Here is a 23833-nt window from a genome sequence, read left to right on the forward strand (position 1 = left end):
CAGAGGGTCTCCCCCGCACCAAGACCACCAGCTCTGTGTGGAGAACAGTGACTGGCTCACACTGAGTACTGAATGGATCTGTGAATGAGTGCATGACTAAATGAATGAATGCACAAGCCCCCAGCCCTCACCGCAAAGACAGGAGACCACAAAAGACCAAATAAAACACCACACACACACACACACACACACACACACACCTTCCTGCCCGAGCCTGGCCCTTCAACCACCACTCGCCTGGTTGTTTTTTAAATAATTTGTTGGTTGGTTTTAATTGTTGAGGCAGTAATACTTGATTCATGAAACTGCAATATACAGAGAGGTGAAATAAATAGCTTATATATATATATAATATATATAATATAGCTGGTTTTAAAATATTCCCTTATCATTGGTGTACTAGGTCACGTGAGTCACAGAAGGTCCATAGCAGCATCCTCCAAAACTGCGAGCAATGCAGGGTCACCATGATTGGACGAGGCCGTCTGTCGTCAGAAGGTCGAGGCGCGGAGAATTCCCAGGGGCACGCCTTCCCTGCGCGGTGTCTCGGGACAGCTTGCAGCGGACAATAAATAAATGACTGCAAACCAGAGAGCGATTTTTGTTGGAATTGGGGACAGAGATAGAGGGTTGGGAAAGTTGGGGAAGGGAGTTTGTTGGGGTAGGGGGTACTACTTTCTCTTTTTTGTTCTTTTTCTTTTTCTTTCAGAACCTTTGGGAAAAAGGACTTTGGTTTCTTGAGTGTTGGTTTCTTCATTCAAGTCCTCCTCTGGGGACAAGTGTGGAGCTGTCTACTCCTAGAGAGAGGCAAGCACCTATGGGCTGACAAGGGTCCCTTAGTGAGTCTTTTGTCATTGGGGGGTTTCAAGTCAACAATAAAATTCTTATCACTCCCCCACCAAGAGTTTTGGTTCAGTTTTTGTCTTCTTTTAAACACAATGTACAAAAATAGAGCTTCTTCCTTATTTTTCATGTAAAAATATTCCTCTGATGCAGTTCTCTGGGAGTGTGTGTGGCCAGAAGGGCCTGCATCGGCCACATGGGGTGCCTAGCCGGGGTGCGTGGGGCGGATGCGCCGGGACCGCTTGGTCACTGTCGTGTACTTGAAGGGCTTCTGGAGCTCTGCCTGCCCCTTGGGGTAACGCTTCATGAAGTGCACATCCTGCTGGTTCTCCCGGGTCTTGGGGCCCTTGCGTGGCCTTCCCTTCTTGGTGAAGCCCACGTACCAGCCAGAGTACTTGGCCGACATCAAGGCTGTATAGTTGTTCTCCAGAACCTTCTCGATGAACACACACTCCTTGCTGGTGCCATCAGGCTACAAGGAAAAGAGGAGCAATATTAAAAAGGAAATTATTCAGCAACCCTTGTTAAAGCATGGGAAGACTGATGTCATTCAGGACCATGGTGACAGATACAGGGACCATGGTGATGGGATTGTGCAGGGACAGGGAGTGATTAGACTCAACTCCCACCTCAGCATGGGTAAGTGAAAGTTTACAACAAAACAGCAACAAGAGAATCACTGGGTAGAACACAACCAAGAGGAAACAGCACTGGTAAGGGGGATTCTGCCAAGTCAATTGAGCAAAATTCCAGCTGAAGCCACACCAGGAAGCTGAGACATCACCCGGGGAATGAGAGAAGGGGGGAAACCTGATCAGATACCAGGGTGATCGGATATAAAGGGTGCAGTGTCCTTGTTGAACTGACTTAGCAAGATTCTTGCAGATACTAGATTCAACAAGGAAGTATACTAACGGACATAGGAGGAACTTGACTAAAGTCTGACCCGAAAAAGTCAGGAGAAGGTGAAAAGGGAACAGCAAGGGTGAAAGAAAGCACCCTCTGGAGAGGACTGGTGCAGGTGGCCAGGGACAGGCAGCACAGCAGAGAGGGCATAACGTGAGTGATTCACTTCTGTGGAGTGGTCTTCTGTTATTGGCCCTTCCATCCACCTATACCCTCTAATCAGGTAGCAGACTCCCACTGTCACTTAGGATACTACTCCTTCCCCACTCTCCTCCCTCAGACCCAGGGACTCCACCCATCCCTACTACAGAGGACCATTAGTTCTTCTCAGATTTCTGTGATTGGTTCACAGGTGGGCATGTTCTAATCATAGTGTTCCTTGAGGCCTTTGTAGAAGTGACCTCAAAAAACATAGAAAGGGCCAGCCAAATAGCTCAGCGGATTAAAGCACCTACAAGCAGGCGCAGGGGTCTGGGGTTCAATCCCTGGGCCTTCCATGCCGGCCGCACCCCTAGGGCACACTGAAACTGCAACTGAGACTGGGTGTGGTAGCATGTACCTGTAATCTCAGCTCTTGGGAGGCTATAAACAGGCAGATTATTATAAGTCCGATCTAGTAGTGAGACCCTGAACACCCTGCAGATCCTCCCCTAAAATAAAAACATAGGCAGATTCAAACTGAAAGAGTTCGTGAGGCTGAAATGGAAGCAGCCATTTTACTGCCATGAGGGGAAATCCTGTCTGACAGTAATGCCAACATGAGGGAAGCAAAGCCAAGAGGAAGAAAGGGAGAGAAACCAAGTTTTGGTCACATCATTTGAGCTCTAGAAGCAGCCACATCTGAGGCTCAAGTTACCTCACTATTATGTGTGCCAATACTGTCTCATTTCCTTTAAGCCAGTTGATATCGTACTCTGTCACTTGCAACAGAAATAAGTTCTGACAGATTTGCACTAAACTTGACGTTAACTCAGCTACTTGACTGAGGCTCAACTCTACGGTGATATAGTTAAATGTAAATTACATTTACTGTAATGTGGAATGTGGCACATTTTAATACTTGGTATGAAGTAGAATAGAAGCTTCCAAAAAAAAAGAGATTTAGCATGGCCAAACTCCAAACCTTGACTCTGGGATCTTGTGCTCCTGAGCAGATTTGTGAACTCTCTTAGGAGACCAGGCATGGAGGGGAGGGAGCACTAATTAGTCAGAGCCCTAATGAATTGTAATACTTCCTGTGTGACCTCAGGCTGGCTAACTACACTCTCCTAACCTCAAATTCCTTACACACCAAGTGGGAACAACGACTTATGCACCACAGAGACCCTGTGAGGAATGATTCTTACAAATAAGTCTGACACACAGTAGGAACTTGCTGCATTATTTTTGAAGACCAGGTGCTTCTTCAAGGGGCTGACTGACCCGCTTGGGTCTGCCTGACAAGACAAAGGGTACTCAGGAGATGAGTGGATGGCTTGATGGGGTAGAGTAGGAAACATAGAGTTGGAAGGCCCAAATTAGCAGCACTCGAGTTTCCAACTAACATCTCCAAATTTAGGCCAGGCCCACTCCTCGTTCCGGATGGCCACCCAGCCAAGTTGGAAGCCCCGCAGTCTGGCTGCATGTAGAGACTGAGGCGCAGGTTCCAGGCTTTTGTTTGAAGTGGAAAAAGGGCTAGAGCTTCCAGGAACGTTCACCTTTGAGCAGAGGGCAAGCCTGGGCCCTGCAAACAGACTGCTGAATTCTGCAGAAAGGGACAGGCCAGGTAAGAAAACACTCTCGGGAGATAACACTGTTCAAGGAAGCTGCAGAACATGGCTTGGGAGACCTCACTGGGACCCAGAGAACAGAGTGGGTGGGGATGCAGTAAGGGACGATTGTGAGGGAAACCGGGAAATATGTGCACAGCCGGTTGACAGGAATGGCTTCTGGGCTTTGGGTTCCTCATGGAATATTCTGGAAGCTTCCTGTTCAACCTAAGCTCAAGCTCTTTGTCTGGTACTTAAAAATAGCCAGAGGAAACTGAACAAAGTTTACATAAACAGCTTGCTGCCTCCCCTAGAATACCTGCCACTGCCTGGGAAACTGTTTTCATTCTGTAAGGCTCAGCTCTGTGGCTGCCTCCCTAGGCATCCTTCCCTACTGGCATCTGTCTCCCTGGGAAATGTTTTTTTCCTCCAATATTCTCCATCCATGCATCAAGTTTTACTGGGCTCTCATACTCTGCTTCCTGAACTCCATGGGTAACCGTACCATCCCAAACCATGCTCAACTAAGCCCAAGACAAGGGTGCTCAGAACATCTACTGTTAAATGACTAGGAGTTGCGCCAGGATGAATACAGTAGGGGTAACATGTGAAAGAACCTACAAGGAAATAGTTTCTGCCTTCTAGGTCCTTTATAAATGTCCCAGATTGTCCTGTAGGACAGTGGGGAAAGAATTAAGGGGACAGAATTAAGGGGGTAGGTAGGGACCTTAGGGCTAGAGGTTCCTACCTACCCCCACATTGTTTCCCTATACATGCATTCAGCAGACATTTCCACATCCATTATCACTGCATGGAACAAAACAGAGCTCAAAGAGGCAGCAGGGCTTGCCCAAGGCCGTGGGCTCATGAATGGCAGAGCTGGGAATTGAACTTGCCCTCACTACTGCAGCTTATTTCTTGTCTATCTAGTTCCAGAGAAGTCCATGGGAAGCAAGGTGAGGAAAATCAAGTTCTGCCTGCAAAAACCCCTCACCTCCCCAGATCCAGAGCACCTCTATGGGTACAAGGTGAGGCTGTGGCTGTGAAGGAGCTAAACGTGCTCAGTACACACGCTTGGCCCAGGCCTGGCTGATTTTGGGGGCTGAGAAACAGGGCTTTGGTTTGGAATTCCCAGAATACCAGAATAAACAGAGAGGGCCCCTTGGGAACTAACCACAGGCCAATGGTGATCACAGCTCCCCACGATCAACCCAAGCAGGAGTGGATAAGAAACTAACAGGTCACACCTGAGCTTGACCTTGCCTCTAATCCTCTATGACCCCACTGATCACCTGCAGAGATTTAAAAAGCACCCCTGATTGGGGTCTCAGCCCCAGAAATTTCAACCCAACTGCCTCAGGCAAGCAGAAGCATCAATATTTAAAGAGGAAGTGAGTACACACCCCAGAACTTTGATGAATTGGTGGAATTCGATCCTCTTTCCCCCACTCCCATATGCAACCTTCTTTCCAAACTAGAGCTGTAGTCCTGTTTCATCTGAAGACTAAATCCTAATGACATTATGAGGCCACTAGATCAAGCCTTTCCTAAATAATTACCTTTCTGCTCAAAGCATCTTGAATTCTAGTTAATTCCAGCCAAAATGGTCGTAACAAAGACACTCTTAGCAAGGTACCCTCTCCCCTGACTGGGATGAAGGCTCACAGCTCCCAAAATGACTTGTTAGTGGACTTGCAAGCAAAGACATGAGAAAAGTCTGATCTAGGTTGAGTCTCCAGGGAGAAGGAAAGTGTCTAGCACATGACACTGGATACACAATGACTGTAGGGAGTAAATGGAAGTGCTGCCTCCTGGGCCAGGTAGAAGCAGTTCAGAGAAGTGGCAAGCAGCAGGGTGGTACCTGAGCACATGGGGACTTGGGGAGAACTCTGTTACACAACAGGCCATCACAGCAGAGGCAGCTACAACCAAGGGTCGGGGACATGTGACACAGAGTTCAAAGCATGTGACCCACTCTGGCCAGAGGTATATAAGGTTGGCACCCAGAGCTGGGGCAATCCAAGGAAGCTATTCTGTTGCTCTCAGCTCCTAGGCTGAGGCAAAGGTCTCCAGTGATGGAGAAGTGACTCTTGACCTACCTTCCACAGGGAGGGAACTAACATTTAACTAACATCCATAAGTGCCAGCATTATCATTCCCATTTTATAAAAGAGGGCACTGAAATTCTGCCAGACTGGCACCTTGATTCCCCAGCACAACATGCACAATTCTGGCTGGAGGTTGAGCAAGTCTTCAGACAGAGCTGGATTTCTATTTCTTTGGTGCTCCTACTGCCCTTTCACATGTGGGTGGGTGGGTGGATGGATGGATGGATGGATGGATGGATATAGGACCAGTCTGATGAACTTGCAGGCTGGTGAGGAATGCAAGCACCTCGACAGACAGACAACAGACAACCCAGGAGAGCAGATGGTGGCCAGAGGGCTGATAGAGGGAGGCCTGGGGCACTGTCGTGGAACACTGAGGGGCTGGGGAAGGGTGGAAGCTGTTGAAAGTGAGCCAGTCAGTAGCACAAAGAAAAGGATAGTCCCAGAAGAGTGCAGCATGGGAAGAGCCTGAAGTCTCTATACAGGGAATGGGGGCTGCAAGTGCCATGGGCCTGGGACATGAGGCACAAACACCAGGGAGGCTCCAGCCTTGAGTGTCCCATGGAAGAACATGGCTCTTCTCCACCAGCTTGGTGCCCCCACAGCTGTGTGGAAGTGCAGAAAGGCAGTGGGCCGGCCCACTTACCCGAACCTGGGAATCCCTTGGGTAAGGTGAGTTGTCTGGGGCAAGTTTCAGGGAAGGCATGAGGCCAGGAGGTGAGGGAAAGAGTTAGAAAAGGCAGGGATCCAGCCCGCAGGGGGCATGCTGGGGTGGGGCCTGAGCTTGCAGGGTGGGTGTGGAAAGCCAGCAGCCCAAGAATCCAGGAAAGACTCTAGCCTCTGGGACGAGAGAGCAAAGAAAGGCCGAGTCAGGGCAGGTGGATTTGGGGTGCCCTCAGCGCCCAGGTCGGTAGGAAGCCAGGAGTCCGGAGAGGGGGAGCCACTCGCAGCGCGAGCTGCCGGCAGGGGGTGGCCTCCGCTCTCGGGCCAGCTGAACCGTCACCAATATTAATGACGGGGAGAGGGCGAGGGGGCAGGAAATCGGAGCTGGCTCCTGTGGAAGCGGTGACTCAGCGGCCAGCCGGCGGCGCGCAGGAGGGGTGGGGGGGCGGCGAGGCGGCAGCAGAGGGGACGGGGCTGCACTGACCCAGCGGTGGCCCTGAGGGTCAGGATGCCGGGAACCGCGCCGGTAGGAGGGCGCGGCGTGGGCGCTGGGCACGGGTGCGCCCGCCGCGGGGGGAGCGGAGAGAAGGAGCCTCCGAGCCCAGGCAGGTTGGACCTGGGAAGCGGCCCGGGCGGGCAGGAGAACAAAGCGCCTGACGCGGGACCGGGCTGGGCCGCTGCTGCGAGGAATGGCCTGCCAGGCCAGGGGACCTGCGCCCGGCCCGGCCCCTGCCCGCCCCCTCGCCGGTCGGCTCGCGACGACGGCGGAAAGTGAATCACTAATTAAAACCACTCCTCACATCCCAGGCTGCGCTCTTCGGATTACTATTATTTTGCTCTTTGAGCAGCTTCGGTTGGTATGGGCAGTGGGGCTGGAATCTTTTTCCTTCCAAACTGCGCTTTGAATTCGCCTAGCTCTAAAGTGGGACCCAGGACAAAGGACCTGGACGTGCCAGGCCTCAGCTTTCCCATTCCTGAAGCGGGAATGGGAGTGGAGCAGCAACCTCGTTGGATTATTGAGAAGCATTTTTAATGCCTGGAAGAAAGTAAGTGTTCAGCGAGAGGAAGTTGTTACCATTTTTGTGACCATTCCCTGGCCTATGTCACCAGCCTCTGGGTATAACACAGTGGGAGAGAGACAGAGTTAGGGGAAATCAAGAAATCAGAAACAGCCTAACCTCTCCTTACTCCCACAAGGTGTTTTGAATACATAATTTCCCAGTGCCTGGCCCCAGGAAGGAGAAGTCCACCTCCCCTACATCCACTCCATCTGTCCAGAGAAGTTCCCACCCCATTACACAAGTTGAATAAGAGGAGACCCTGCGGAGAGGAGGGCACAGAAAGCATGATGCCACCACACCAGTTGCACCTCCCCTTGTGTACCCAAAGGAGCAGGTGCGTGACCTTCACCAAGCATCCAGAAGAAAGGAGGCAACGTGGTGAGAGCTCCCCGTAACTCACGCTGACCTAATTTGTTACATACAGCTCTCTTGCCCATTCCAAAGTAATAAAATCTTCCTGAAACGCTAGAACCATGAGGCCCCGCACTGTTGAGGCAGGAGCTTCCAGAGGCTGCCGCTGCATGGTGCAGTAAGGTGCTGTAAACCTCCAGTGATTCTTAAAATGATCACTGCGGCCACAGGCCTTGGCGTCCAGCTCCCAGACGTCAAGGACGCGTGGGCAAGATGCCCCCAAAGCCTTTTGAGGGCTCTCTCACTGCCCAGCAGGCCAGAGTTTTGTGACGGCCAAGAAAGTACAGTGTCCTGCATGCACTCAGGGATGCAGCCCAGGTGTTCAAGGCCTGGTGGGGCTGCAGGTGCAGGGCCAGAGGACAAGGGGCAAAGCAAGAAGATTCCAGTGGGGCAGATTTCTCACCCATGTACACAGTACTTGCTCACTGGCCAGGCCTGTTTGCCATGTGGGACTAACAGGACCCTATACACACAGTTCCAGATCCCTAGAGCTGATGGGAGGCAGGAGTGGGGGATCAGGTCTCTCAAGAATCCAGGCCACCACTCACCTTCCCCACGAGCTTGCCTTTGCGGTTCATACACAGGTAGAACTCCGTCTCCTTGCCCTTGATCCGGACTTGACTACCGAAGGTGTCTGTCTCCACTAGGAGCTGAGCTTCGAAAGATAGAAGGAGAAGACACATTTTTTAATCAGGAGCAATAGCTTCATTTAAAGACTCAGTGACTCAAAAGGTTCCCTGTCCCTAGTCCCGGTCCCCTCACTGCCCCTAAGCCAAAGGGGCACCTCTGATAGAACACCTGGCAGCACTCTGCCCCTCCAGCAGGGACCGGAAGCTGCACCACACCTGTGCCCCAGTTGAGCCTCCTGGCTCCACTTGTATGACCCAGTTAGCTGCACGCGTGAGATGTGATCTGTCCCTTGTGGCTAAACACCAGTAGGTGTCTCCCTTCCTCCTCACCCCCACCTCCACACCATTCCCCAAGGCAGGTCAGGCAACCAAACAAAAAAGCATTAGTCTCTAGACGAAGGAACAGACACATTCATGTGTACACACACACACACACACACACACACACACACACAGTACCTCTGAAACATCAAGCTATTTCCCCAAAAAGTTCAGTCAAAAGCTCTTCCCCTGGGAGAGACATCGAGAACCCCCAATCCCGCCCCCAGCACCTCTGCCCTGGCCACCTGAAACAGGAAGACACAGGAAGGAAAGCCCCTGGGAAAAGGGGCTAGACTTAGGATTCTTCACTTCCTTTCATTGAGGGCTCCAAAGCTGAAAGGTAATGAACTCGGAAGAGCCCGGAAGTCCTGATCAGAACCAATTCCCCCTCTTCCCTGGCCAGACATCCCTCGCTAAAGCATCCACAATGCACAGCGCCTCCCTCTGGTTGCGGGTTCCAGAGCTGGTCCTCTAAATCCCTGTTTTGTAAAGGGCACCAGGGGATCAAAGGTGCCTGACTCTGCCTTGATTAGGCATGCTGTGTCCAGACCCCACTCTACTGCTCTGGCAGTCCACCTTGTTCCTCAGGAGGGTGCTGTCTGACAGCAGCCGTGCGCTTGCTGAGCTCTTGCTTCTTTGTAGTCTTCAGTCTGGTGCCTAGTTCCCCCATCACCACCTCCCTGTCCCCACAGCTGCTTTCTTTGGCTTCCACCTTCCAATTCTCACACCCCCTTCCCTGGCCCTTTGCTTCCCAGCACCTGCCCCCCCACCCACAAAAGTTTAATCTAAGCAACAAGGGACTTGCTTCTCCATAACTAAAACCACAGCCCCAAATTCCTGAGTACAGTATCATTGGAGCCACAAAGAGTATACCTTAGTGCCCCTAAAATGCACTAGGTATGATTTTAATAAAAAAATTTACAAATATAGACCCTGGTGCCCTGCTGTGAAAATTGAAACCATCTGGAACTCGAGATTTCCAATAATTAATCTAGCCCTCCTTTGACACTACTGCTAATTAAAATATGATACCCACCTTTCCAATGGGGGAAAAAAAGAATTTACATAAAATTTAAAGATCTAACAAGAATTTAGTAATTCTGGAAACAAGGGGAGGTACATTCTTCTTTCCACCTTCCCCCCATCCCTAGTAAACAAAGAATCAGGAACAGTAACTAATTTTGAGATGGGGGCAGGTGGGCTGAGAGCCTTGATATTCCCAGTTCTGCCTGAATGCAAACCCCTTGTCATTTCCTCTGTTTGCCCCATTCCCGGGACCAAATGGCACAGTGACTGAGGGATTTCCTTCCTCTATCTCATCACAAAGATGGAGTTAAGACAAGTCCAGGAGCTCCTGTGAGGGCAGCACGTGCATGGGAAAGGGCAAGAGCTCTGTAGTGTGTGTCCCTGGCCCTTCCTGCCAACTAACCGCAGGATCCTGGACCCACATCTTCACATCTTCACCTGTAACATGGAGAGAATTGTGCTGATTCTCCCAAGGTGTCTGTGAGGTTAGCACGCTGTTCCCATAGACTGGGAGGGGAAGCTCAGGGACTTCGGTTTAAGCTTCCTAATAACTATAAACCCAAATTGTTTTTAAAGAATGGAGGGAGAGAGGAAAAAAGGAAAGAAAAGTGAGAAAATCTGAGAGAGAGAGAGAGAGAGAGAGAGAGAGAGAGAGAGAGAGAGAGAGAAACAGAGACAGACAGAGAAAGGAAAGGAGGGAGGGAGGGAGGGAGGGACAGAAGGAACCCCAGATATGTGTACAAGCCTGCCTCCCCGCACCAGCTACCACCCTCTGATCTGAACTTTAGCTTCCTCCAGAGTGGCAGCCATATCACACCATTAAGTGCACCAGAAAATGCCCAGGGCCAGGTGTAGGGGCACATGCTTGTAATCTCAGCTACATGTAAGGCTGAGGCAGAAGAATCACAAGTTCAAGCCCAGACTGGGCAGTTTGACAAGACCCTGCCTCAAAAATGTTTTTTTCTTTTTTTTTTTTTCCTGCCTCAAAATTTTGAAAATTTATTTTTTAATTGTGGAGCTCAATGGTAGAGTACCCCTTGGCCCCATCCCCAGTAGCAGAGGGAAAAAAAAAATGAAGGCAGGAGGAAGGGAGAGGCTGAAGGGAAGGAATGTCCAAAGCTGGGCTCACAAGTGTGGCCTCATCATTCTAGGCTGTGTGACTTTGGACGAGCCACACCCCTTTGTGAGCCTGTTTCCTCACCAATCCAAGAAGGAAGGATGGCCTGTTCTGATTCTCCCTGTAACTGGGAAGTAGGGGCTAGCAAATGGGCAGGGCAATGATGGGACATGGGGAACACCATGGGACTGGGCCCAGGACATCCCAGTAAGTCCAAAGAGAAACCGTTCTGTCTGTCCTCGCACACATGCCCAGGCCTCCGTCCCCAGAACAGCTCCTGCCATGAACAAGAGCTGCCTCCCTATGAGCCCCCCTGAAGGCACAAATTCCCATAGACCTGGGTGTCTTTGTCCCCATTTTCCAGTGTAGACAACTGAGGTTTAGACTAGCAACAGAGTAAGAGGGGCTGACATCAGGACTGCCTGCGGCTGTCTGCCAAAGCGAGCTCCAGGAAGAGGCCCCAGCTCTGGAGAAACCTGTCTCTATGCACAACCCCCAACACCCAGCAGCCAGAGCCACCGCAGGAGGGCCTGGCTCGTGCCAGAGCTGTCCAAAGGGCCTGAGGCTGGACTGCACCTCTGCGGCCACACACAGGGAGGGGCTACACTGGTCTCTGCTGCACCAGGGAGCCAGAAGCCAGCTTCTCTCCCACCCCACCCCCATCCCCGACTGCAGCACACACTGCAGTGACCTAGACTCTACTCACTGCATGACATCATGAGGAGGGAGCTGGGCCAGAATTATGTAGAGTCTTTGGGGAGTAATAGCAGCTGAAGTTCTCGGAGGTGGGGGGAGGCTCCACCCAGGCTAGGTTTGCTGCAGAGCCTGCCTGATCCTCACACCCTCTCCCATGACCCAGGCCCTACGATGTAGTTGTCAGGAACCAGAAACCTCATCTCCATCCAGTTGTCCTTGTGGGGCTGCAGTAGGCAGGGCAGAGGACTGGATTACATTATCCCGCCTCTAGTCTGTGCAGCTCGACAGCTGCCTCTCTCTGCCACTCCAGCCCCAACTGGTTTCCCCTCCACACATCAGCCAGAGGAACCTAATTACATATCCTCTTTGCCCCAAACCTCCTAGGGATGCCTAGGAGAAGAGAATCCAAATGTCATCTCCCTCTCCCCCTTCTTATCGCCCTCACAGCCCCTCAGCTGCATGAGCTTCTGTGCTGTTCCTCCTCTAACACCAAGCACGCTCCTGCCCCATGGCCTTAGCCCTTGCTCTTCTTGCTCCTGGAGGCTGCTTTTCCTGGAGCTTCCTATAGTGGCCTTTCACCTCCCAGGTGGCCACCCAACTATCATCTCTTCAAAGAAGCCTTCCCTGAACACGCTATCTAAGGTGGACACCACTTTCTTGGTCCGGCCCCCACGTGCCCCTGCACCTTGATCCTCAGCACTCCTCTCCAGAACTGTCTGCTCTGTGCTATAGTTGGGGCCCCAAAGGCCCATGTGTTAAAGTTGGTCCCCAGCCTGCAGTGCTACTGGGAGGTGGTAGAACCTTTAGTTGATGGGGCTCAGGGAGGAAGCTAGGTCACTGGGGCGCACCCTCAAAGGTGACATTGGGAGGCCAGTCCCACCCTGTGTCTCTCTTTTGGCTTCTTGGCCAACATGGGTGGAGCATCCCTCTGCTGGGATGCTCATCATGAAACAGGGCTTGCCACAGGCCCAGGAGCCATGGGCCAAGTGGGTGTGGAGTGAAACCTCCAAGACTGTGAGCCGAAAGAAACCTTTCCTTTCTTAAACTTGGTTAGTGTGGCTATCTTATTATAGGAAAGGAAAGCTAACGCTGTTGCTGCCCCTTTTAGTGTCTCTCCCCACTTACCAGACCTATCTGCTTCTCCACCTCTGCGACTTCCAGCACCTCGCCCAAGCCTGGCTCAGAGAAGATAGCCAATCAGTAAGTTTCAATATGTGCATGAACTGCCTTGCAAAGTGGTTATGAATCAGCTGGTGCACACCTGCAATCCCAAAAATTGGGGAGGCTTAGGCAGGAGGACTGCAAGTTCAAACCCAGTCTGGGCAGCTTAGTAATCCAGCAAAAGCCTTATGTCAGTCAAAATAAAAAATGGGCCAGAGATGTAGCTTAGTGCCAAGGCCCTGGGTTCAATCTGCAGTACTCAGACAGACTAGCTGATTGACTGATTGATGGATGGATGGCAGTGAAGTGACACAGCTGAGGGTGCTCAGCTGGTAATGGCAGACAAGGGTTTGAACCCAGTCTCTTAGTTACTTTTCTTGTTGCTGAGACAAAACACCTGACACCCAAAGTTAGGGTAGGAAAGGTTAATTGGGATCACAATTTGTAGAGGTTTCAGTCTGTAGTTGGCTGGCTCCGAGGCAGGGTGGCATAGCAGATAACTATCATGAAGAACAGTTCACAGCAGGCAAATAAATAAATAAGGAATCTTAGTAGAATGTTTCTGCCCCATGTAGCTTTTCTAGGCTACTCAGGGCAGGTGGCATTCATACTCTTACCCCTAGTGTCCTTGACCCTAGCCATGCACCACGAATCAGTCCCAGCACCACACACTCTGGATTCAGCCACCCCTGAAAAAGGCCCACCTATGGCTACATGAGGCTTTGGGGAACAGCTAGAAGCAAGCCATAACAGCTAGCCTCTAATTCTACACTCAGTGTCTTTAACCACCCTGCTCTCACCTGCCATTACTTCTGGTGTTACTCATACCACCATTCCCCAACTTCAGTGACAAAGAGAAAGAGCCCTTGCTGTGTGATGAAAGAGAGACCCTGTCCTTCCCTTTCTGGGCTGGGACAAGGTAAACCCTTTCAGTTCTGTCCCTCTAGGTAGTATCAGTAACTCACACTTCATAGAGCTTACAATATTGTGGCACTGTTCCAACTCCTGTCTAGGCACTATTGTATTTAATGCTTACAAAACTACTGTTCTCATCCTCATTTTACAGGTGAGAAAACTGAGTCCCAAAGGCATACAGTGATAGAGCTGAGAGCCAAACCCAGCCAGACTGGCCTGGGAGCATTGGTCTTAACCATCCATCCCACTTCTCTCTTCTCTCTGACACCACTCTTTCCCCAGGGAGTAAGTGAGCACCAGTCTTGTCGAGGGCCTCACTTTCTTGGGACAGAACTCAGCAGATGACGATGCTATCAGAGTAAAAGGTTGGGATCCACCACCCTACCCCACCCCACTCTACTTCCATATGACCTTGAGGGAGGAAGGAAAGGTCATCACTAGGGCTGCCATGAGGAAGACCCCTTCAAGATGGCACCAGAGGCCATCAGGAGCAAGCAGGGCTGGTCTCAGACCACATCCAGCACTGTTCTCAGGAGCATTTCTGATCTAGAAAGTATACGCTTATATACTTATCTAAGCATCTACTGCATAGCAGGCACTGGGCTAAGAGTCTGGATCTGGAATAATGCACTGGATCCTCACGACACTCTATAAAATAAGAACTGTGATGCTATTTTACAGATGAAGAAACTGAGGCAGTCAACTGAGGAGCTAAATTACTTTCCTGGAGTCATGTAGTAGGGTCAGGGCTTAGAGCCAAGCAAAGGAACTCCAGAGCTCATCTGAGACAGACTCAGAAGTAGGTAGACAGGTTGAGTGAAAACAGACCCTGTGCAGGGCCATGATGACAGACAGAAGAAGAGGGATGGATGGATGGACTGATTGATTGTCTGACTGACTGACCACCTGGCTGACTGATTGCAGAGTGCTTTCCCTGCTGGACTTCCAAAGGGGTGGTCCAGGCCTTACCCTGGAAACTTTGGGTTTAAAGGGTAGGAAATACCAAGGAAGGACAAAAGAGAGGCAGCCAGAGTTCTCTAGAAATAAACAGAACAGAGAGACAGTTGAGCCCTGAGATTCGGGAGAGGCAGGCAGAGAGAGCATGGCAGGAGGCTGGGTACTTTTCACCAAGACCTGTAAGCACAGAAAGGAGCTGGGGGCCTCCTGTGTAGGCTGTGAACTGAGGGCCCACAGGCAGCCTGTGCTGCTGTCCCAGTGCTGACGGAGCTGCTGGCCCCTCTCCAGACAGCATCCTCCGGTGAGGACATGTCCTTGGTCCAAAGGCACTGGGAGGTCGTGCTGAATCATGAATCAGCCTCTCTCACTCCCCTGTGAAGCAGGATGAGGTGGAGAAAAAAGGACAGTGGGGGTAGGGTGTGGAGAAGGTCTCATTCTAGAGACATTTCCCCATGGTATCATGCACGCACACACAGACACACACACACACACACACACACACACACACGCAATATGCTATGATCTTTTCTCCAAAGGACCCAGAGATCCCCTTCTCCCGAGGCCCTCTGAGGGGGTACACAGGCTGTGTGCATGTGGGCTCACTGGAATGGAGAAGTGAAAGAAAGTCAATAGGATTGATCAGAAGCTGCATGTAATCCTAGCTGGAGCTCTAAGGCAGCCACTTCAGGTGGGGGCAGTGCGATGTGGGTGGCCACTCCTCACTGAAGAGAGGTTGTGAGGAGCTCAGAGGACTCAAGGTTCCATCTGCGGTGTGGTGCGAAGGCTGTTTCCCAGCTGGGAGAGCTCCTGGGGGAGGCTGGTTTTCTTGGTTGCCATGTCCCTGTCACACAATGGAGGCAAGCAGAGGGGCCCTGATTGCCACGCACCTACTGCACGCTGAGCACTGTGTGAGGCATGTGAGGCACCTCCCTGAGTGTGGACAGGAGTGCCTGGCCCTGTGCCTGGGAGATGGGTGACCCCATCCACACAGGCATGCGCTGAGCACCTCGGAGGCAGGCAGACTATCTACACGGAGGGCACAGCAGGGAACAAGAGAGACAAAAGCCCCAGCCCTGCATGCTACCAGACACGGAGCAAATAACAAAATACATGATGAGATGTCAGGCGACAGTAGGCACTAGGACAAAAATGACACCCATGAAGGGGTAGGAGTGGGAATTCTCTGATAAGGGAACAAATGGACAGAGCCCCAAGTGAAGAGAAGGAGGCCCCAAGACACCAGGCACCCCTGAATTGAGGGGACAGCAGATACAAAGACCCTCAGACCGGATGTGCTTGGCATGTTCAAGGGACAGAGAAGGCCACATGGCAGGAGTATAGTGAGTACAGGGTGAGTGTGGCACCGAGTGGTGCAGACCCCAGCATGAGGCCATCCCAGGCCCCTCCCTGAGTCAGGATCTTGGGTTTCCTATTGAGTGACATGAGTACCACTGAGCAGTGGAGGGCCACAGATGGGTGGGTGGAGAAGGGAGTGCAAGGGCTTAGACTCAGAAAGCAGGAGGTCCCTGCAGCCTCAGCCACAGCAGCCAGTTCAAACAACCTTACTCTTGGCTCCAATGGCACTCAAGCAGTGACCAGGATGGGGGGAAAAGGGACAGCTGTCCCTGTCACCAGCTCAACAAAAAGCCCTGCAAGATGAACAACCTGCAAGTGGGGCCTGCTCTCTGCCCTGTGCTAGATGTGGCAGGACGGCAAAAGCAGACAAGGTCACTGCCCTCAAGGAGCTCAACGTCTCAGAGGTCAGCAGCTGGCTCTCCCAGGAGGACCTTCAGGGGACAAGGGTGATCGTGGGGGCTCCAGGACATTGCTCTCCACTTGGGTGCTCAGGGGAGCCCCGGAAACACAGGCTTCTCCTCCAGGCTGAGCTACCGCTGAACAGCTATCATCAAGTGCGTCTTACCACCCCACGCCCAGGGCTCAGTAATTTCTGCAAGTAGTAAGGAATCTGACAATAATCAAGAAAGGTCTGCGCATATCACCAAGAAGGCCCAAAGCCCTCCTGCCTCTTCCGTTCTGAGACCCTGCTGTTCCAAATCCTATGAAGAATCCTCACCGCCTTGCACTGGAAACACCAGAGTCCCGTGATGGGACAAGAGCAGCTCCATCTCCCAACAGGGGAGCCTGTACCTGAGCAGACCCCAGCTCCTGACTGATTTCAGGTGATTATTCTTAATACTCTTGCTTTAACAATCATCTCATCTTCCAGCAAAGACAGTCTCTCATACCCCTATTTTGTAGCAGAGAAAAATGACTCAGGCTCACAGCCTTCTCTCAAGTGGCAGGGTCTAGGTTCAAATCCCATGGGGTTCCTTGAAATTTGTCCCCATGACTGGCAATGCAGCCCTTCCCTGGCCTGTGTTGGAGCTGCGCTGAGTACTACTAATCCTGGGAGGCCGGTCTACTGCAAAATCAGTTACCTGAATCATCTTTTTCTCAAGTAGAGAAGCCCTTCTTGTAAGTCAAATCAGGCAGAAATAGCCAATCCTCAGGCTTACCAAAGAGAACTCCCTTGGCAGCGCCTGTCTAATACTGGGACCTATCTCTGCCTGCATGGGGGCTCCCCACTCTAACTGTCCAGCTGTCACCCAGCAGCCCTGCTTCTCAGGGTCCAGATCAGTCAGTGCCTCCACCTCCCTTTACACCCTAGCTTAGGAGGCAAGCAGGGTAGGGACTCCTCCTTCATCCCCACTTGGCCAGTGAAGAGACTGAGTCCCGAGCTGGAGACTTGCTCCAGGCGCTACAGGCTGTTCAGGGGCAGAGCTGCCACTGGAACTCAGGTATCCTGACTCTTGGTCCAGCATCTGCCTAAAGGACAGGGGTGACCAGGATCAAAGATGAAAAGGAAAGAGGGTGACACAGTCCCAGGTGGGCAGGTGGCCCTCCCCACCTGCAAGTCTCCCACCACCTTGCCTCCAGCCCGCTGTCCAGTTGTCCTCGAGAGTCAGGCCAGAGCTAAGAAAGTCCCTGGTTTCTGGGACAGCTCACCCTTAAGGCCTTCAGAGAGTTGGGCCAGCTTTAGGGACAGAGGAAGACAGTCCCCTCTTGTGGAACAGCAAGGTGCAGAAGCCTCTCTGACATCTAAGCACCTGTCACCAGAAGACGGCCCACCGTTGTAAGCTTGTGGACAAGGCATCCAGAGAAGTGAGGCCTTGCCCAGCACAGAAGTGAGGTCTCAACGTGGCAGCCTTAACCCCAGCTCTAACCATCCCAGTGTCTGTGAAGTCTCTGGATTCCAGCTGTTTGTAGGCATTCTGTTTCTACTTGGGGTTTGTGGACATGCTGTGATGCTCAGTGGGCACTACAAGTCTCAGGAGGCATGTTCTCTCCAGCCAGCCCCAGCCCTGAGAAGGGGGAGCAGTTTGAGCCGAGCCCGGGGCCTGGGGCTACCCCTCCCCCAAGCAAGGCAGGCCCCTAATGCAAATCCTCATCCTCTCTCCCGGTGTGGCCACATAAATCACCCTCCCAATAATATTTGTATTGATTATCTAGATTGGAAGCCTCAATTGGCTCCATTGTCTCACTTCCTCTCCCAGGGCTCACAGATGAGGTCCTTCGGCCTCATCTGCGTTTCTAAAGGGACATTTAAATGTAGCAGCAGTAGCCCATGAGGGCTCCTGCTGCCCTGGGTGGTGAGGAATGCATAAAAATGTTCCTTGACAGAAGATGATTAAGTCCTAGAGTTCGTGGAGATGGGAGAGAAGCCACAGTGGGCTGAGTGCTTGTTAGAAACTCAGACAAGTAGAGTACATCCCGACCCATGGCAGCAACATGGGCACTGTAGCAAGGCCTCTTGGTACCTGATGTGTACGGTGGCATTTAAGAACACCCCTCTAGCTCAAGGCTGGCATTCTCCAGAAGAGCAACTGAAGCCCAGAGACCCCAACCATCTATCCAAAGTCACATAGCAAGCAAGATCCCCAGGGTTCCCAGGAAACAAGAGGACAAGTGGCTCTGGAGTGAGGTTCAGCCACTTCTAGGCTCCTCTCCTTCCCCAGCTTATGCCTCATCTCTCAGGGTGTGGACAGATGGTTCAGACCAGCATTTGACCCCCCTGTACTCTCCCAGCCTGGAGGGCCCAGCAAGAGTTCCTGAGACTCCCCAGGAGGGCACCTCCTCCCACCCCAGCCAGCCAGCTGCCCCTTCCCTGGCAGCAACTGGACAGAGGATCCCAGGGAAAACCACCACCTGGGCCTGCCTTGCACAAGCAGGCATCTGCAGAGGGGGCCTGGGCGGCACAGGCCCAGAGACGAGCCAGCGAGTGAGCCAGTGAGCAGCACAAGAGGGAGACCAGGGAGGAGGAAGGCTGTGGTCAGAGGGAGGGAGGAATGGAGAGACAGACAGAAACAAAGCAGGGAAGGGGCCAGGACCAGGAAAGACAGGGAGGGGAAGGGAGGCAGTAAGAATGATGGGGCCATGAGGAGGGAGGGGAGGCAGCTGGCCTTAGGTGCAGGAGCCCAACGTGGCCCTTCCCGGCCTGGCCTGGCCAGGCCCAGCCCCCCATGCTGGTGCAGCTGCCACACTGGAGCCCTACCATGAGGTCAGTCCTGCCCTGGGGCTGAGGGAAAATAAATGGTGTCCAAGATAAAAGGTCCAAGGAAGTATTTGTCTTGTTGTCATGTCCTGACTGCAATTGGGCAGGCACTGGCGGGCAGGCGGGGTATCATCCCAGAAAGGCCTAGGCTGGCAGGCTCCCTGTGTGCACAGGTCCCTGGCCTGGGCCACCACCTTGGCCACCCACAGCCCCGGCTCCTGTGGGCCAGGGGCATCTTCCAGAACTTGGGCCTGAGCAGGCAGAACCTGGCGGGGGCAGGTGCTTTCCCAGAGATGGGTGAGTGCCAGGAGCCTCATAGCAGCCTCAGCCCTTCCTGCCTAGCAATTCTAAATAAATAATCTACGTGCTAAGTATTTGCTCAGTGTCTGTCTTGGCCAGATCCCCGCCAAGCTGTGGGAAGGTGGAATCTGTCTGTTTTGCTCGCTGCGGAGGGTCTTCAGCTGGTGCTTGGGAAGAGAGGGAGTCCGAGCATCCCCCTCCTCCTGATCTCATGCACACATGAGCAGCATCAGGGAAGCTGTGAGGTTGCCACACACCCCACAGCAGGATTGGCCAGTTCCAGAGGTAAGGACAAGTCAAAAGGACCATGGCCCAACCTGTCACGAGGGCCACATCTCACAGGTTCAGGAGCTCAAGCTGGAAACACATATGCACGGGTGAATACACCACACTCACACCCATGCACACTGGGCTGATTTCTACCACCACCAACAGCATCCAGAAAGCACGGCCCACAGGCTCCTACCCCAAAGTGTCTGAAACTAGACCTGAAAACATGGCCTTAGAAGCATCCCCCCACTGTAGGCACACCCAAGCGAGCCACCAGTGCCCACAACAACTGCCACTTGATGGGCACTTGCCAGCCAAAGCAGCTTCTATTTATGTCTTTAGAACTCCCAACACACTCTCCGGAGTTCACTGCTGCATCTCTGTTTTACAGACAGAGAAATGGTGGCCCAGAAAGGCTCAGTTCTGGGTCAAAGACAACACAGCACGCACATTGCAGAGCCGGGAGGTGAACTTGCACCACACAGGGGAAGGGGAGGGGCCAGCACATACCATACTTATCCCCATCCTCCCCACGGGCACTGATCCTGCGGCCGAGGACCTGGATGTGTTTCCCGCTGGTCCGGCTGTAGAGCTGGTACAACCGTAGCTGCTTACGGCTCACATCGTCCCGAGCCCGCGTCTGGTTCTCCACGTGGATGCGGAAGTCCACGTTCTCCTCGGCCGCCAGCACCTGAGTAGGAAAAGGAACAGCCATGAGCCGCCACACTCACAACGGAAAGCAACGCCTCCTCCATGCCAACTCGGGCCAGGCACAGCAGACACTCACAACCACTCCACTACTACCCTTACTACACAGATGAGGCAACTGAGGCTCAGAAAAGCACGCTGCCCAAGGCAGGCCCAGCCAGGAAGTAGCAAAGCTCGGATTCAGGCCTAAGTCTATTTAATTTTTTCCATCACAGCCCCACACGTAAGCAAGACTATGCAGCCAGTTTCTCGTGTGACCTCAGGCACACCGTTTATTCTGTCTCAGATTCCTTCTTGGTGAAATGGTAGATCAGACCCAATCCTGGTGTCATGCCAGGACTGCTGTGGGGCTAAAGTGAGTGAATGAGAAGAAAAGGACTGACGTCCACACAGCTGCGAGGGAAGAAGAGAAGCCGAGGAGTGCCAGGTGGGTTTCACGCAAGGGAGGAGGGCAGCCTGGCAAGTGTTAATTAGGACCGATGGGCCAGAGTCCACTGTAACTCCCCCACATCCCCATGCCCAGGGGTCCTCCCGCTCACCTGAGTGAGGCCCACTCCCCAGGCCCTTCTTGGAGAAGCCTCCATTGTGTAACACCCATGGAAACTGCCAGTAATGTTCCCAACTTAGCTCACATCTGTCCACATTCTCAGGAAGCCTTCTCTGGCTAGGCCAGCGTGTACCTCCTGATCTCCTTCCTCCTCACTGGCCGGCTGCTCTGTACTCTGTTCTTGCTCTGCCAATCCAGAGAACAAACCCAGTTCTCTGATGAAATCCTCCCTTTCCACTCTTCCCCAGCTTCGCCAACTCCCCCTTGCCCTCACTCAGAAGTTCTTCAGGACCTGCAGGTGAGACCCCAACTGCTTTTCCACCTCCTGCTCCTACTGTTCCATCTACACCTGCTGTGTTGGCCACCTTACCATCCGGGAGCCTTCCAGAGGCCAGAGCTTCCGCCTCTGGGCCTCCGTACTTGCTCTTCCCTGAGCTCTGATGCTCATTCCCAGATTCCACACCCTGCCTCTCCTTGGGTATCTGATCAAGACACCGCTCAGGCAGGCATCCCTGGACTGCCCTTCAGAGGTGGCCCCTACCTCTAGCACCACGTTTGACTACATTTTCTTTCTTTCTTTCCAGCACTCTCTGACTTGGCAAACCATCTGCCAGTCTTGTTATTGTCCGTTTGTCCCCACTAGGCTGGTGGCACTATAAAAGGTGCAGCTCTCTCTCATGTGCTGCTTTTGCCCCAGCACCTAACAACATATACATTCAAATACTGAGTGTTTGAGTGAGTGAATGAATGAATGAACAGATGAATGTCGACAAGACTTGGAGCCCTGTCACACCATTTAGCACTAAATTAGGTTTTCTTACAAGCTACTAACTGCATGCCTTTCCCTCTCATCTACCACAAAACCAAACAGGTTGTAAAGTCTAGACAGCATCATCAGTTTGATCTGTGCAGCCTCAAAGCCTGTAGAACACTAGGCACACAGGACCACATTCCCACAATAGCATGGTCCCACTACATCCATGGTTCTTGGGGCTCTGGCTGCCCAAACGTGCCTCACCCTCAGGTGGGGGCTTCCAAGGGCAGGGGGCATGCTTTCCTCATTGCTGTGGCCCATGCACAGCTGGGTTTCTGTCCACACGCTGACTAGCAGGTCTCCCAGCCCTGCCTGAGCCCCACAGGTGTTTCAGAAAGACCACGTTATAGAACCTTCAGAGTGTCCTCCAGCTAGAAGCTTCATCCCACATTACGGGTGAGGAAACCAAGGCTGCACAATTGAACGGATTTCATTACAAAGCAAGCAACACAGAGCTAACACCAGACCTTGGGGAGCTTCCTGGGCACCATCCCTCAGGACAGCCCAGGACCATCAGAGGCTCACCCCAGATGCAAAGCCCAGAGTGTGGGGACAGCTCTTGAGCTAAGAGACCCAAGTCTTTCTTAGCTGTAGTTTCCTCACCTATGAAAGGAGTGTAAAGATGATGGCATCCACCCTGTGGAGCACCATGATTAAATATTCATGGTGGTACACAGTTGTAATCCCAGCACTCTGGAAGGTGGAGTCAGGAGGATCACAAGTTCAAGCCTGGCCTGGGCAGCTCAGCAAGATCCTATCTCAAAATGAAGTTAAAGAATGCAGCACAGTAGGGACTTAGAGCTATGTCTGGCACAAGGTAAACCCCAGGTCAGGGTAACCACACTGAGAATATAAGGAAACCCTTCTAGGGGCTCCAAATGAATCCCAGAAAACCAGATTACAGTCCAGAAAGATGCTACTGGTTTTGTGAGCCTTGACAACCTGGTGTCATGGGAACACTTGTCACCCCACTTAACAGATACAGAAACTGAGGCTCAAAAATGTTATGTCCATTACTGGGCAGGATCTGGCCTGCTGACTCATGCCGTACATGAAGTGTATTTTTTCTTCATTTCCTCCAGCCTACAATGGCCCACCCAGTTTTCACAGCCTAGACCTGATCCCTGAGACATCCCCGCTACTTCCCATCCTGATGCTCAGGAAGAAAAGAATTCCAGGGCCGAGACACACACCTGGAGGGCATTTGTCCTAAAGGCCCCAACCTGTGGCCTCTAACCTTCCCGGAGTGACTTCTGGAGGTGGCCTCGTCTAGCCCCTCCCCCAAGAGCATGCATCCAGCATCCCCCTCTGTCCTCCAACTCTCCTCCTGCTCACAGGAGACCTTATCGACCAGAGGTCAAACCAATCTCCTCACCCCAGGTCCCAGAGGGGAGCTGCCTTGTCCCCGAAGCCAGCCTCCCATTAATGATTTTCTTCCTGGCCCACTGGACAGAGGCAGCATGGGTGACCCAGGGTCAGCAGGGGCTATCGGGTGGCCCTTTCTGAGGATATGGGAGGAACAACAATCCGTCCTGCCCAGCTTTCATCATTTAAGCCACACTCTTTGACCAGATCAATCCCCAAGGAAGCAGCAGGGGTGGCCTGTACTGGAAGCAGGGTCTGTCTCCTAGGAAGCAGGATGTCCCTCTGGGCTTCCGAGCAAGGCCTCAGGTGGGCTCAGGAGCTCTACCACCTTTCTCCTGGCTTCAGGCACCTGTCCTAGAAGCTCTACCTGCCCCCAGCCTCAGGGAGTGGGGTGCTCTGGACACACTATGTCTCTAGCCTGACTGCCTCACCCTTGGGTCTCAGCTCTGCTCCAAGAGGCAATTGGGAAATGCTTGCCACATGGACAAGTGGAGCTCAATGGTGGCCTCATCACTTACTACCCAGAAGAACACGGTGGCCAGTGGAAGATGGCCAGGGCTGTTTCCACACTGTGGAGTGCTATGCTTTCCTGTGCCCTGAACACTGCTCAGAAGCCCCCTAGACACGGCACTCCTCGAATTCCCTCCGCTACATGGGCTGCTGAGCACAGTAGGAGTCCAGGGCCCAGAGAAGACCGCAAGGCCAGCTCTCCGGG

At 52.5% G+C, this 23833-nt stretch overlaps 1 protein-coding gene across 3 annotated transcripts in view; it reads right to left on the reverse strand.

Moving 5' to 3' along the window:
- Positions 1 to 243: 243 nt before the first annotated feature.
- The window catches only part of Fgf18 (fibroblast growth factor 18), a 34050-nt gene continuing 10460 nt past the window's right edge, over positions 244 to 23833 (reverse strand). Inside the window, exons 3-6 of one of the 3 annotated variants that reach the window (XM_023708654.1) lie at positions 20195 to 20375; positions 8289 to 8395; positions 1227 to 1315; positions 265 to 580 (exon numbers count right to left, since the gene is read on the reverse strand). In XM_023708654.1, coding sequence (XP_023564422.1) covers positions 463 to 580; positions 1227 to 1315; positions 8289 to 8395; positions 20195 to 20375 — 495 coding nt within the window. In that variant the 3' untranslated portion in view covers positions 265 to 462. Of the gene's footprint in view, positions 1316 to 8288; positions 8396 to 20194; positions 20376 to 20931; positions 20996 to 23833 lie in introns of those variants that run through there. The other 2 variants (XM_023708653.1, XM_004648513.1) reach the window with 2 other exon arrangements.

This window comes from Octodon degus, unplaced genomic scaffold (assembly GCF_000260255.1).
Source record: "Octodon degus isolate 3935 unplaced genomic scaffold, OctDeg1.0 scaffold00425, whole genome shotgun sequence".
NCBI lineage: Eukaryota > Metazoa > Chordata > Mammalia > Rodentia > Octodontidae > Octodon > Octodon degus.